General features: G+C 39.5%; 1 protein-coding gene across 4 annotated transcripts in view; it reads left to right on the forward strand.

Annotated features, from left to right (window-relative positions):
- Positions 1 to 14,950, forward strand: part of abcc3 (ATP-binding cassette, sub-family C (CFTR/MRP), member 3) — a 94,699-nt gene that overhangs the window by 54,029 nt on the left and 25,720 nt on the right. For all 4 annotated transcript variants that reach the window (XM_015356119.2, XM_015356120.2, XM_015356121.2 and 1 more), the window contains 6 exons: positions 1,380 to 1,557; positions 2,415 to 2,576; positions 3,655 to 3,747; positions 5,499 to 5,702; positions 8,896 to 9,042; positions 12,512 to 12,599. In XM_015356119.2, coding sequence (XP_015211605.1) covers positions 1,380 to 1,557; positions 2,415 to 2,576; positions 3,655 to 3,747; positions 5,499 to 5,702; positions 8,896 to 9,042; positions 12,512 to 12,599 — 872 coding nt within the window. The remainder of the gene's footprint in view (positions 1 to 1,379; positions 1,558 to 2,414; positions 2,577 to 3,654; positions 3,748 to 5,498; positions 5,703 to 8,895; positions 9,043 to 12,511; positions 12,600 to 14,950) is intronic.

Below are 14,950 nucleotides of genomic sequence, written 5' to 3' on the forward strand. Positions count from 1 at the left end.
TGCTGCCATCTAGAGTTACATCATTAAATAAGGACCAGTGAGCCAGTTTAGGAAGCAGACATACATGTCCAAGCCATGACACAACCTTCACCATGCCTCACAGATGAGGTGGTGTGCTTAACATTATTTGCAGTTCCACTCTTTCTCCACAGTTTTGCCTTTCCAACATTTTGATAAAGGTTTATATTCATCTTGTCTGCCCATAAATCTTTTCTCCAGGATTGCTATGGCTCAGGTACTTCTCTTTGTACTTTTTGCAAATTCTAATGTGGCCTTTCTGTTTTTAGAAGTTAGCATCTTGCAGTGCACAGTGAATTGAGAAACTTTCACCCCTCTCTATAGATTATTTTACACTGTTCTTTACTGCTCTAATGCTTTTTCTAATGCTTTTTCTGTCTTCTGTTGTTTTCCTTGCACTTTGCTGATTGCTTACTCTTCCATTATTTTTTTTTCTTTATCACGGCATTCCATATTGTTGAGTATGCCATCTAATCTCTCTGCGATATTTCTAGTGGGAATTTGATTTGCTCTCCAATTCACAATTCAATGCTTTTTCATCATAGATAAATTTCTAGTCTTCATGATGGTTTATGCCTTTTAGCTCAAGTTGCAGACCCAGAAAGTAAACTCCAAAGGCTGACACCAAGGCAGTGGATTCACAGCTCTGTATTTCATAAATGCAACATGGAACACCTGAGCAATTAGAAACCACTGTCACCATTTTGACAAAATTCAACTGCACACTTGAAATAGGGGGATTGAATACAACAAGTGACATTGTTCTAACATGGCTAAACATATGCAAATAAATACCCAGAAAGAGGAGCTGAAATTGTATACTTGTGCCTCATATTAATCTTTGGATTTTAAATACAAATTTCATTAGTACACATCAAAAATGAACAACTCTCACCTCACTGTCCCATGCTTACACTTTTTATTTTTACTGTATATAATGATTATATAATTCATCAAGTCTGCAATTGTATTCCTTGAACAGTGATTATTTTGACAGGTTCTTAAATGAAATAACAGATATATTTAAAGAGTTAAACTGGCATGACCTTTTTGTATTTCTGGTCATTTGACAGTTTTTAAGTACTTTTTTGTAACAGAGTTTCAGTTTGCCAAGTGTTTTGGATATAAAATACAGAATATTCAGCTTCAAAAATTTGTTTAATCTGAAGATGAAGGGTATTTACAATGTACAGGCTGTAGTCACAGCTTTCAGAGAGGCTACAGGAGGGCAGTGCTCTGTCCAGAGGCTCCAGCTTGATAGCTGATTAAGTCTGCTTTGAACAGAGCTGCTGATGTCGGTCTTGTTATTGGCATGACGGGTTGTCAGACTGCTGCTCTTTCTCCCTCTCGGTGTGTGCCAGCCTGCTGATCTATTTCACCAACCAGAAGACAGTGCCCTCCTGGTGGGGCTTTGCTCTGGCCTTCCTGATGTTCTTCTGCGCCATGCTGCAGACCATCATCCTGCACCAGCACTTCCAGTACTGCTTCGTCACCGGCATGAGGCTGCGCACCGCCATCATCGGAGCCATTTACAGGAAGGTTAGGGACTCTCTGGGTCCGCTCCATCCCCAAATATTCAAATATCCTGCCACACAAAGAGCAGTCTGTCTCTGCTGGCCCTCTTTTCTGCATGTTATTTTTTTAACTTTCATAATACATGTTCTCTGCTTCCCGCTGTGATTAAAGTCCTGATTGTACTGTGTGCAGTAGCATTTATCTTTTCCTTCTGGCTTCCTGGAGAGGTGGTTTGAATGATTAGTGGAGTTTGGAATCCAACACACAGGACATCCAAGCCAAATTTAAGAAATAAACAGTGTCTGGGCTCTTAAAAAGTTCACCCATGTTCGGCTGTACCTTTGATGACACTGGATCAAGCCTGGGTTGTGTCCTTAGATGTGACTTTCCAAGCCGCAGAGCACAATTAGGAGAACATCATCTGGGTTGGGTCTTCTGAGCTTTTTGAAGCAACAGTGATTCTTTGGACCTGCCAGTTTCCTGCAGGCTTGCAGTAATGTCACTGAGGGCTGTGCTGCTCCTCCAATCAGCATTGGAAGCTTGTGCCATGGAGGAATGGCATTTTTGAAGAGATTTTCTACATGGCCTGGTTTTCTCTGTTTTGTTGTTGGCACTAACCAATAGTTGAAAAATAATAGGCAATTCCAGAAGAGAGAGATCCAGCCATCCATCCATTTTCTAATTCTAGGTCATGGGGAAGGCAGAGCCAGTCTATCACATGGCACGAGAAGAAATAGATATAATATGGAAAATGGCAAACTTTGCTGAACTAAATATTGTTAGTAACTATTTCTGTGTGGGAGTTTACATCAAGTGTATGTATATGGGAAGCAGAAGCTGTAACGGATAGGAAAATTATGGTAATGTTGAACTTATTCCAGGCGCTGGTGATTACGAATGCAGCAAAGCGCTCATCTACTGTTGGGGAGATTGTGAACCTGATGTCTGTAGATGCCCAGCACTTCATGGATCTCACCACCTTCCTGAACCTGCTGTGGTCAGCCCCACTGCAGATCATTCTGGCCCTGTACTTCCTCTGGCAGGTACGTCCACAGCCCCTGTCTTATCAGTTCCTTTCCGCCCCGCAGGCAGAATCAGCTCAGGATATCTGCAAAGGATGTTGTCCATGAAGATTTTTTGTAACTTTTTCACTCCGTACTTGGAGGAATCCACATGAACCCTTTTAATCTGCTTTGCAGGATAACCCTCATAATGCTATTTTGAGTCTGATTCAGCTCCTGAAAGCTATTGCCTTCTTCAGTAGTAAAATAAGCTCCCTTGATTAACCTTGGGAACATATTATAAAAAACAAATTGTACCTAATTTGTGAAATGCTTTGCTTCAGATGGTACACACGGATCTTCAAAAGCCACTTAATAGCACATTTTAACATTTAATACAGCAACACTGCTTTTTTGTCTCTCAGTATGTTTACTCTTCTTATACATGGTTGTTACCTCTACTGTAAAGCATTCAAAGATTTAAATAGGATGAAGATTTGTTACCATTTGAGATAACAAGAAAGGTAACAAAATAAAATCTTATTAAATTTCCTGCACACGTCTTCCTGAGACTCACCTGCATTTGGAACATTTGCAAAGGGCCAGTGTTGAATAATTTAATTACTTGTTATGTTCTGCAGTGAGAGCCAACTATGCCCTGAGAGCACCTTGTCTGTTCCTTTTGTGCTACAGAGAACTGGCGTTGTGGTTTAGATAAAGCAGTCCAGACTCAAGGTCCACAGTGAGAAAGCAACCCATGAATTATGAAAAGATTGTGTTTTTTGTTGCAGGCAAAAATATCTGGTCCAAAGCTAAATGGCACAACCCTCAAACTTTTATTTTTTTAAAACTTTTTACTTTATTGTGTATGTACAGTACTTTTATATCGGCTCAGGGTACACTTGTTAAAATTAGACTTTTCAATCATTTTTAAGAACCGCCTTTACAGTTTTTTTAGGATATTAAATTTATTTTTTAATGTTTTCATTTGTTTTTAAACCTTTTTTTATATAAAGAAGATTCATTATTTCCTCTGTCTAACACAGGGTAGGCAGAGTTCTCTTTCTATCCACACAGTGTTCCTTGTTCTAGGGATTGTCAATGTTTTGTTTTTGTGTAGAAACTTGGTCCCTCTGTCCTTGCTGGTGTGGCGGTGATGGTGTTACTCATTCCTTTTAATGCAGTCATTGCCATGAAGACACGAGCATTCCAGGTAAGACCTTCTCAGGTTTAGATTTCATTTTCATGTGCTGTTTCATGCGCTCCTGTGTTTTGGAAAGTGGCGAGCAGTTGCATTCTCATTCGTGTGAAAGAGGGCTCATTCAGTGTTGTGAAATAACCCTTTGGGCGTGAAGTGTGTGTGCATGCGTGCAAGTCTTTGTGTGAGAGTGTGTGCGCTCACGTTGTGAGGTGAATACAGGAGGAGAGATTGAATCCCAGCTGTGGATGAACAGCTTACATGACTTACGTGACACTTGCTGTTTTTATTAATTATCGTTTTGGGGGAAAAGAAAAGGGTTTAAGCTGATTCTTGAGATGAATGAATATGTAGCTCAAATGCTTTATTCTGCATGTCAAAAGATTCTTGAGATGAATGAATATGTAGCTCAAATGCTTTATTCTGCATGTCAAAAATGGTACTTGCGTTACAGTGAAACAATCCTTTAGAGATTAAATGTTGCTGAAATGTAAGAAAATAAATGTTGATTTAAGATTGAGCATGTTGTTGCTTAATAAGCTGAATTTTATCTCTTTAAAGGCAGTATCACTGTAGGCTGATAGGTTCCAACCATTTAAGATTTTTTTTTATCAGAACGGTAAAGATTCTGAACAGACCTATCTCGTATCATCTTTTTGTTTTAGATAAACTTCAGTGCATTTAGCTAAAACACCAAACTTCTTTGGTAAAAAAATCAGAAGAGATATTAGTGTTCTACTTATTAATATTGATGCATAAGTATTTTAAGAAAATACCATTATGTGTATGAAACACTGATATTATTACACCTCATTGATATACTTCACTTGAGAAAACATATCGGGGGGCAATTTGTTCATGGTTCAATATTGTAATTTGTTTTTTTAGTTTTGATCTATCGAACAAATTAACAGGATTGGTTATAAGAATGTAGACATCTCATTGAACCGGTCTTGCTCATTTGGTTGCTAGTGACTTAATTTATCCATGGATCTCATCCCACTAATGTCTGGAGGATAGCAAGGGATCTGCTTGAACAATATGGATGGGTACTGTACCTCCTGGCTGCAGATTGACACGTTATGTTTTTTTTTGTCTGTGTGTTTACCAAGCAGAAGCATCAAACTTGTTGGGTTAAAAATTAAAAGTGCTATTAGTGTTGTACTTTTTCACAATCTAAATTTCACTTTCAGATTGAAGTGAAAGAGAAGCATTTTCTCCACCAATACGGACCAGATTCACAGGCTCTGGAGTTTAGGACAAGTAAAAGCAGTTTTAGACAGGGCATACGATTATTAACCTTTACTAGGATTTAAATGTGACCTAAAGATAAAGCCCAAGTGAACAGAATGGCTCTACTTATTTTACACAAGAAGATTACTAATGGTGCAGCACAGCTAGTCTGACATTTTAAATTTTATTCCCTTTTTTATATAAAGAACAAACATTGTTTAAATGTCAAAGATTGAAATATACAGCTACAGCACTGAAGTCATTGTCTTCCATTAAAGAGTACCTGTTGAACTATTTTGGCATCAACAAGTCTTTTTCTCTCTCTAAAAAGCTGTGGCATTGACATTTTAGATTTAAATGCCGAGTGGAATTACCTATTTCCTGGAGGTAATATAATATGTTCAAAGTGGACAGAAATGCAACTTTTTTTTCACTTTCATAAAAAAACAGCTTAGGGGCTAAAAGGCATTACAGATTTAAAAATCAGGGGATTTCCGTGTGAAATGACTCTGTTCATTCTGTTCCTTTTTCAGATGGAACAAATGCAGTACAAAGACGCACGCATCAAACTGATGAATGAGATTCTCAATGGCATTAAGGTGCTGAAACTCTATGCCTGGGAGAATTCGTTCAAACAGAAGATCATGGACATTCGACAGAATGAACTGAAGGTCCTGAGGAAAACGGCTTATCTTGGGGCTCTTTCAACTTTTCTTTGGACAAGTGCCCCTTTCCTGGTAAATTCATTTTCAACTTACTCTGTTTTGATATAGAGGATGTTCTATGTTCAAGACAATTCCAGATATTCTGTTACAAAGTTATATATGTATTCTTTCCAGTATCTGGGGTCAACTTTAGATTTTTAAGGCAGAAAAGTTTACATTTTCTAGTTAAAAATAACACCTTCATGGCACACCCCGTGGAGAGGTGTTGTAAACAGGAACAGTGCTAGGCAGGTGTAGTTAAAATAAACACACAAGCATAACACAGAATTCTCTTATCTCCTGAAACACTGCTGTACTGTCTTCTTTGTTGGCAAATGTTTGTCTTTGTTATATCAGACGGCACCATAACACAAATTCCCCCAGGGGATAATAAAGCTTGAATGGAATGAAAGCATCCATAAAATAGAGAGAAATGTTTTCTCTTACGGTGTGAAGCAAATACTCCAAACTCTAAAATATAAACTAAACTCTAAGCTGCTCTTTCAGCATCTCACTATACTTCTTCAGATCCCTCTCTGTCAGTAATCAAGGAGCTAAAAACAAAGTCACCATATTTGAAACTTTAAACACAACGTTCTCAGATGCTCTTTCTAGGGCTGTTTGCATGTGAGACTATCTGCACCCTGTTTCCAGCCAGCAGATAAAAGACAGACTCTGGAAGCCTCTGCTTCCTGGTTTTTAACTTTCACCTGCCCAGTTGTGTTACACCAAACAATCTGGTGACAGCAGGTCATTTTCCACAGCCCTTCAGCTTTCTGTGGAATGTTGTTCTTAAGGTTAACAATTGAGTGAATTTGCCAGCCTTCTTCTCTGGTATCTGAAGCTTCCAATCCAGCTGGCTCAGCAGCCTCTGCACGGAGGTGTGCACCAAATCTAGTCTGCAGCTTACTGTAGATAGGCATTTCCTCCCAGACCAGTCTACCTCCAGAGACACTCTGCGAGCTCTGAACCCCATCCTTCATGTGGAGATAAAATAGTTTCAGGGTGTAGTGACAGAATCAGCGGTGCAAAAAGTAATAGATAGTTATAAGCTATTTAGTTTATTGATGCTTTAAATTATGTTTTTGTTTTCAACATAATCAGTTTTATTGATTTCACAAATACAGTACATTTTGCAAGAGTACATGTTTTGTTTAAGTATGATAAGCCCATACTCAATGGCCATTTGTCTTTAATCACTCTTCTTGTGTAAATTATTAACCATCACAACATGCTGTTACTATTGGTCACTCAGGTCCTGTATATCTCTCAGAATGAAGAACTATAAGAACTGAAACTCAAGATCTTGTTGTTTTGCTTTAAGAAATGCACATCATGCAAAACTGAGCTGTGGTTTAGCTGACTCTTATGTGGTAACATTTTGGATAGATGTACTTGATTTTTTTAGACATCTTATGTGAAAAACAACTGCTTGTGTTTTTTAATTAGAAATAGCTGATTTCTGTTCAATATTACTTTTAATTTCAGTTATTTGTAATTATACAGTAGTCGCTTTCCTTCCTCGGGATGATTCTGAAAACATGAAAGAAAAAATCACACAAAAGGAATAAGCACCAGCATTGCAATATACTATATGTAATGGATAGCTACTGTATGTTGGAGCAATTGTTTTTATTTTTGATAGGAAATAACTATTCATGCCACTAATCTATTAATAGATTAATTAATAATACCTTGCAGTGTGCAAACCAGAAGATTTGTACTCCTTATTTTTCAATCAGCAAATTTCTGTAAAAATATATTGGAAAGAGCAACCCGGTTTGTTCATTTGGTTGAAAAAGCATATCTTTTCCTTTCTATTCTGGCTTTGCTTTTCTTAACTTGAGTAAGAAGCTGTGAATCCATACTTATTTTGAGGCTTTCTCACCATGAGCTCCTGGAGCTCCTCTGCACCAAAGCTGCAGAGCTGCCAAGTGAATGTGGTGACTGCTGCCTACTGCCTGTTCACACTGCGGTGCCACCCTCTGACCTGCAGGCGCAACTGAAACACATTCATCTTTGTCACAGCTTTCGAATACTGCATCCGAGCTGCAGTTGCTGAGCAGCACTATTACCACCTGCTTCTGGAAGTGCCTGCAGCAGGGTGGTCTACCTGCAATTCTGTTTTACTGCTTGACAGTGCCAGGCCTATATTTTTGTGGTTCATAAAACACATGGGCCCCCAGTCCTGGTCCATGAAGGCTGGTGCATTTCCAGGTTTTCAGTCCAGCTAGGGCTCTTGAACAACCTGAAACAGCTCATTATTGGCTTAATTGGACCAGTTTAAATGCTTCTTCCAGTTCTTGAGACACTGAAGCTTTACAGAGACCTGGAAACTGTGCTGACATAGCAGTCCTTCAGGACCAGGACTGGACACCCATGATATGAATCATTCGGTTTTGATTTCTGTGAACACATGTTTAGTACCATTTAGCAGGAAGTCCTACCTCGCACCCAGCACTTTTGGGATGGGCTGTTGGGCCGTGGGCTACTGTGTCGTCAAGAGACGCTGGCTTCCTGATATTTGGTAGGATAGGAGGTTGATTCGCCTCGGTGTGAAGACGGGTGGCTGTTGTGTTGCTAGGTTGCTCTAAGTTTCCAGGTCTGGTTTCTCTTTGGCATCTGTACTCAAATAAAACAGTCATGTTATTTATGATGATAAAAAATAAACATAGGTATCACGGTGGTGTAGTGGTTAGCATTGCTGCCGTGCATCACTGGGGCCCTGGGTTCAATTCCAGACCTGGGATGCTATCTGTGTGGAGTGTCTGTGTTCTCCCTGTGTGTATGTGGGTTTCTCCTGGTTTCTTCCCACAGCCCAAAAACATACTGGCAGATTAATTGGCTTCGGAGAAAATTGACCTTGGTGTAAATGTGTGCATCAGTGTTTGTTTCTGTGTGTGCCCTGCGATGGACTAGCGTACCTGCAGGATAACCCTGTGTTGTGCCTGTTGCATGCTGGGATAGGCTCCAACTCCCTCATGACCCTGAACTGAATGAGTGTATGGAAAAAATAATTTTACTGAGTTAGAGAGAGGAAGCTTAGAAACAATTCTGTTCACAGAATGAGGAACTAGAAGTGACCATATCTTATCATGTCTTAAAAAAATAAAAGCTTAAACTAATCAGTATGAAGGTTCAATTCTATTCCCAGAAAAACAAAAACCTTTTCTCCTTCCTGCTGCTCGGCTGGGCCTCATTCATGTTGTTTGCTTGGTTTTTTTAGGTTGCCCTGACAACGTTTGCCGTTTACGTGACAGTGGATAAAGATAACGTGTTAGATGCTCAGAAGGCCTTCGTGTCCCTGTCACTGTTCAACATCCTGAGGTTTCCTCTCAACATGCTTCCACAAGTCATTAGCAGTGTTGTGCAGGTAAGCAGGGCGGGCGCTGGGACTCTGGGTGTTCTGTGCTGGGACCGCGAAGGGACCAGGCCTCACTCACACAGCACATTATTCCTGAAGTGGTGGGTTGAAAGGGTGTGTGCAAGCTTAAAAAAAAAGCTGTAGCATTAAAGGTAACCACCCTGTCACCAACAATACAAAAGGGATGGCAAAGATTTGTGATAAAAGTCGTGATGGTAAAAATCTAGAAGTCTAAATCAGAAAAGTGGATTACACATTTCTTTCAAAACCCTTTAATTTCATTGTCAATGATGGAAAGACAATGTGTCATCAGCAGCACATGCCTGGTTTCACACACATTCAGTTTGAACTCAATAATTAAATTGCATTAAGATTTGTTGTAAAGTGTAAGTGATTAGTGTTTGTCAGTAATTAGCTGTATGCAGCTCATACAGCTAATTAGATCTGAGTAACACATGCTTCTCAGCTGTGGAGAGGGTTTTAATTTTGGATCCCACTGTAGCTCTCCCGATTTTCCCATCAGGAGTTCTGATTGAAATTTTGCATCAACACTCTGGCCAGAAGTAGGATTGTTCTGCATATTATGAGAGTGCCTGTTGGTTTATTGCTGTAAACCGCAGTGCCCTAGGTTTGAGTAAGAATAACTGGGTCTCAGCTAATCCAAAAAATTACTTTGCTGCTGAGCTCATTAAATCTAAAAAAAAATTAATAGACTTCTTCCTTAATTTATACAAGTCTATTTTGTTCTAACAAGTTTATAATAAATATTCACTTCATGCCATGTCGCTTCAGTAGTGTTCTTATCAGTTTATCTCTCTCTTTCCTGTGCTTCTGAAAAAAATTGGTTCTTGCACTTAAGCTACATCTATCTATAAGAATCTGTTTTATACAAGGAAATGGGTCAAGGACTCTGTAACTGTGATATACTGTAAAACAACTTGAAGAGCAATCTTCATGCCATCATCTGAATAACGGAAGTTGAATAACTGCTGAATAACAACTTGTGCTCCATTTTAAAAATTCTGTGTTCTTTTTTTTTACTGGCGTGTATTATTTGTTTTCACTAAAGTGAACTCTTTTGCTTAAGAGTTGTGCCAACAAGCATTTCCTCTGCACCAGTAAAAAAGGCTGGGTTTTACCTCTTTGGCTAGTGCGGACTCAGGAAGCAGAAACAGCTCTTTGTAAATGTATGTAAAAAACAGATTGGGATGCAATGAGTAATTTCAGTGGTTAATTAGGACATTTTTGTGCAGCTAAAGCTAACTCTGCTCCCCAGCTTTAGACACAGTAAAAAACCAGAGAGGGGAATCTGCCGCACAACTGGTGGCTGAAAAGAGATGTTTATAGCTTTTTGGTCCAGCTGGGCTTTTAAAAACCTGAATCAGCTTATTGGCTTATTAGGATCAGTTTAATAGCTTCTCCCAACTGAATTACAACAGGCCTCAGCCTGGCGAAACCCTCAACACCAATAAAACTGTGCAGAGCTCCTCCCATTTCTAGACCTAGTGGAGGGGGCGATAAAAGATGATGTGAGCGTTGCTTTCCTGATGGAAGCCAGATGCTAAGCCTTTGTTTCCTTAATAAATTACCCCTCTACCACCACCACTCTGCATCCCACCAGCTTTCCTGCCCCAGCGTCTCTGTGTCCCAAACATCTAGATCAGGATACCCGACTTCTGAAATATTTTAGGATCATTTCTGATACATTTGCATTTGAACTTGGGATTTAATTTATTAGAGCCCTTTATTGATACTTTTTGTAACACACCCTAGAATAGGGTGTCTTAAAATCTGAAATTTGAAAGACTAGTCAGAGTAAGGCAGACACACAAAGTGGCTGTAAGTTAAAAGAGTAAGTGCATTATTTACACTGCACAGGAAATGCCTAAGCTCTCTTTTGAGCTGCTCAATAGACCTCTTCATTCCCTGACTAACAGTAGCCGGGCAGCAAAGCCTCTTTCTGACTTTAAACAACCGTCTCTGTCCAAAACCTTCAGAAGTCAAAACTCACACAATATTCAGCTGCTTTCTTGGTCAACCCTGGTCTTCCTTCTGTCGCTCCCTCTGGTGCATCACAGATGATCTTCTCTCCATCTTCAAACAGTGATGGTGACTCGCCATTTGAAGCCCCTGGTCTTTAAATTGCCTTGTCAACCTGTCAGGTGACTGAGTGCAGCAGCCCCTTGCCCCACAGCATTCTGGGGAATATGGTTCAGACAAGGATCTCCATCTTGTCTGATCCTACTACCCTCTCACACCCATGTTCTTGGTGGAAAAGAAAACAAAAAAAACAACCTATTTTCTGACTAGCCCATGTTCAGCTTTATGAACAGAAAGGTAACAAACAAGAGACGGCTATTTACCTCATCCTGCTCATTGTGTGGCTGATCCATTGTGTATGATCCAAGAATTCTGTAAGCCATCTCTTAGAATCAACATCAGTGCTATTGTATGTGATGTGTCAGAAATAACTGTTGCACATGACACCTCAGAAATAACTAAAAGGCAGGAGCGGCATTATCAGAAGTAGCACTGTGTCATAAGTAGAAGAATTTTCTATGGTAATGGCCACTTATCAATACATATTGATGCTAATAATGTAGGGTGACCATGGCTGTATTACAGAACTCTGAATGCTGCTGAAATGTAAGAAACTGTTAGAAGATCCATCTTCTGTGTGTCTTTTCTGGAAATGGTCTTTTTTGTCACAAATTAAAACTCATCTCAGACCTTCACTGAAATGTACTGTGACTGCTTGCATCTCTGCAATCCCAAAGCACTTTACTTATCGGAGAGGACCCACTTGCTCTGCCACTTGAGTGCAGCCCCCACCTGAGTGAAACACAGTTGCCATTCTGCACCAGCAGCCCCACTACACAGCAGATGAGGTGCAGAAGGGAGAAATTACTTTACCAATTGAATTGTGAGGGAACTTTTGGTAGGATAGCACTGGGATTACCCAAGGGTACCCCAACTAATATTGGTTTTAATGGCAAACTAGCCAGGAGCTTGGTTTAATGTCTCAGCCGAAGGGCAGGACACTCATGGTGTCCCTCAAAACCATACCACAGCCTGAAAATACTGGACCAGATGGAAGTATGCCACCTACTGGTCCACTCACACTGCAGACCACAGCAGCATTTTCTTGTCTGTTTCCAATCCCAGTATTGATCAAGCTCAACTTATGATCAGCTTCTGAGATGGTAACTCTGCTGTCAAGTAAAGTAAAGCCCAAGGAAAAAGTAATGCAGTGGACTCCCGCTTTGAAAGAGACGTATTAGCTGCTAAGTAACAAGTATCAGGTAATGTTGAAATATAGCACACTGTGACTTAAAATGAAATATAAATGTTATTAAAAATTTTAAAATGCGTGTGCGTGAGAGGTTTTTAAACAGGACACAGATTTCAAATTTTGCGTTTATCATGGAAGCAGAACAGTTTCCTAAAATTGTGTTGTACTGTGTTTGTGTTTTTTTAGGCTAGCGTCTCCTTGAAACGCATTCAGGACTTCCTGAGTCATGATGAACTGGACCCAGACAATGTTGACAGAAAGAACATAACCGCAGGTACGCAACTGGCCGGAGGCTTTTCTGAAAACAAAGGTCGCCCCTTTCAGAAGCTCCAACCCAGATGACTGGTCTGAACCAGTTTGGGCTTACTCAGCATGATGCTCAAGATAGTAAAGAGACGGTTATTGGGGCTTGTTTGTAGTTTCACACTCATTTTGCAGTGTGAACATACAGTATGTGGTTTTAAAAGCTGAACAGATGAAAAAAACAAGAAATAATCATTAATCTTGTATAAATATTATGGAGGGACAGGATACAGTATTCAGGTGATATGAATTTTCTTTCTAAATTTATCTGAGTCCTTCTATATACTGCATAATGTACATACTGTACAGGGTTAGTCAAAATGTTGTCGACAAATACAGTTAAAATCACCAGACCTCACCCCCTTAGATTTTTATCTATAGGGTTTTGTGAAAGATAGTGTGTTTGTGCCTCCCCTACCCGTCGCTCTGTAAGAGTTGCGAGGACGTATCACTGCAGCTGTCGACCAGATTGACAGCAATATGCTGGTGAAAGCGTGGCAGGAATTTGGTTACCGCATTGATGTGTGCAGAGTCACATGTGGGGCCCATATCGAAGTATTGTAAGGTAACTGTTAGAAATTTTGATATTTATGCTTTCGTTTGAAAGCATTTTTGTCAGAGTAAACCATGTAATTTGTACTAAACTGTCAAAGTTGTCGACAGCTTTTTGACTAACCCTGTATAATTAAATGTAACACTTTCTGCTTCAGGTAGTTCTTGATTTAAGTGCTCTTAATTTGCACATTTGTGTTTTAAGGCGTGTCAAAACTATAAACCATTTCTTATTTTAGGTCAAATCAGTTCTAAGGCAACTACAAGGAGCGATTGAGAGAGTACACATATCCAACTTTGTGTAGGGGTGAATAGTCTCTTGGGTGACACTTGGACAGCTGGGTGATCTGTCCTTCCAGACACTGACTGTCTCCCACCAACTCACATATACTAAATAAATCAAGAATAACTATCATCTTAGTGTGTACAGTATGTTTATATTGTATAAAATCTACAATAAAATTATGTTAGGGACTGTGTGAGAAGAAATCTTAAAAACAAAATTCAATGTAAAGAATTTGCAAATACAACTATAATATGCTGTACTTACAAGAAGTGCCCACCTCTGAACTCAAAGAGGGGATCCAATGGCAGGTCAGGGAAGATCTGTAGAGCTAAGCAAACAAGCAAACAGGGCAGAGAAACACAGCCCAGGGCTGAAGTAAACAGGCAAGGGACAAATCCGTAAAAACTTCAAATCAAGGTGCCGAAGGAGTATCCTAAAAGCCAGAGAGCCGAGTAGGAAACAAAGTTTGAAAGCCAGAGCAAGCACAAATAACAAGCCAGGCAGTAATCCAAAGCAAAAGTCAGAAAGACCAAACATAGTCCAAAAACCCAAGGAAAGTCCTGAAAAAAACGCCAAAGCCAGGTGAAAAACACACTAGGGCTAAGCGCCTTAGTATTGCCAGGGCAGGTCTTAAATTTATACATTAATACAGATTAAATACATTCAGATGGGATCGATTTCCATCCATACCTTGTTGTTTACAGCCTGATTTTCTGGATTGTCAGTCATGGTGTTCTCCATGTGGTTGGCAGACTTGCATAAGCAAAGATGACAAAAAAATCGTGAAAGTTAGTTTTTCATCATGCAAGGAAAGTTTTGAAAGCACAGTTTGTTACCAAATGTTTCTAGCAGCATATTGTGTGTACTGTTTCTTCTGCTAAGAAGAACAAAATGCATCTTGGTGCTCCATATTCTCAGAGATTCTGTTTCACAGGACATTGAAGACACTGTAAATGTCTTAATTATTCAGAGTGCAATGCAAACACAATTTTCCTAAGTTTGTACTGTTAGAGAAGCCTTCTTGTATTGTAAGAAAGACTTTTCGTGTTAAGGTGTAAAGGGGAGCAGAGAAATATTTGTTATTGTGAGTACATTTTAAGATGACCCCAAAAGTTTTAAACAGTTGGATGCCTTTGCACCAACATTCAATAAATAAACCTATTACATAAAACAACAGTCAACAGTTAATAGTCAGCTGAAACCTGCATATGGAAAACATACACATTTTTTTTACAAGACTTCAAAGTAAATGACATCCAAAAGACTTACTGCCAGGAAAAAGATTTAAGATAGCTACACAGTCCAGATGTGGCTGTGAGTTTGTGACATTTCCATCACAGTTCATCACCTATCACTAGCAACAGGTGTCCTCTCCTGATTTTACATGAAATTGATAAGAAGCATGTTGTAATACATGTGTGTCATTGTCTTGATTAAGGAGTTCAAACATCTAGCTGGAAAAGGAATGCATTCTGCACTTGCAT

This window comes from Lepisosteus oculatus, chromosome 9, assembly GCF_040954835.1.
Source record: "Lepisosteus oculatus isolate fLepOcu1 chromosome 9, fLepOcu1.hap2, whole genome shotgun sequence".
Taxonomy (NCBI): Eukaryota; Metazoa; Chordata; class Actinopteri; order Semionotiformes; family Lepisosteidae; genus Lepisosteus; species Lepisosteus oculatus.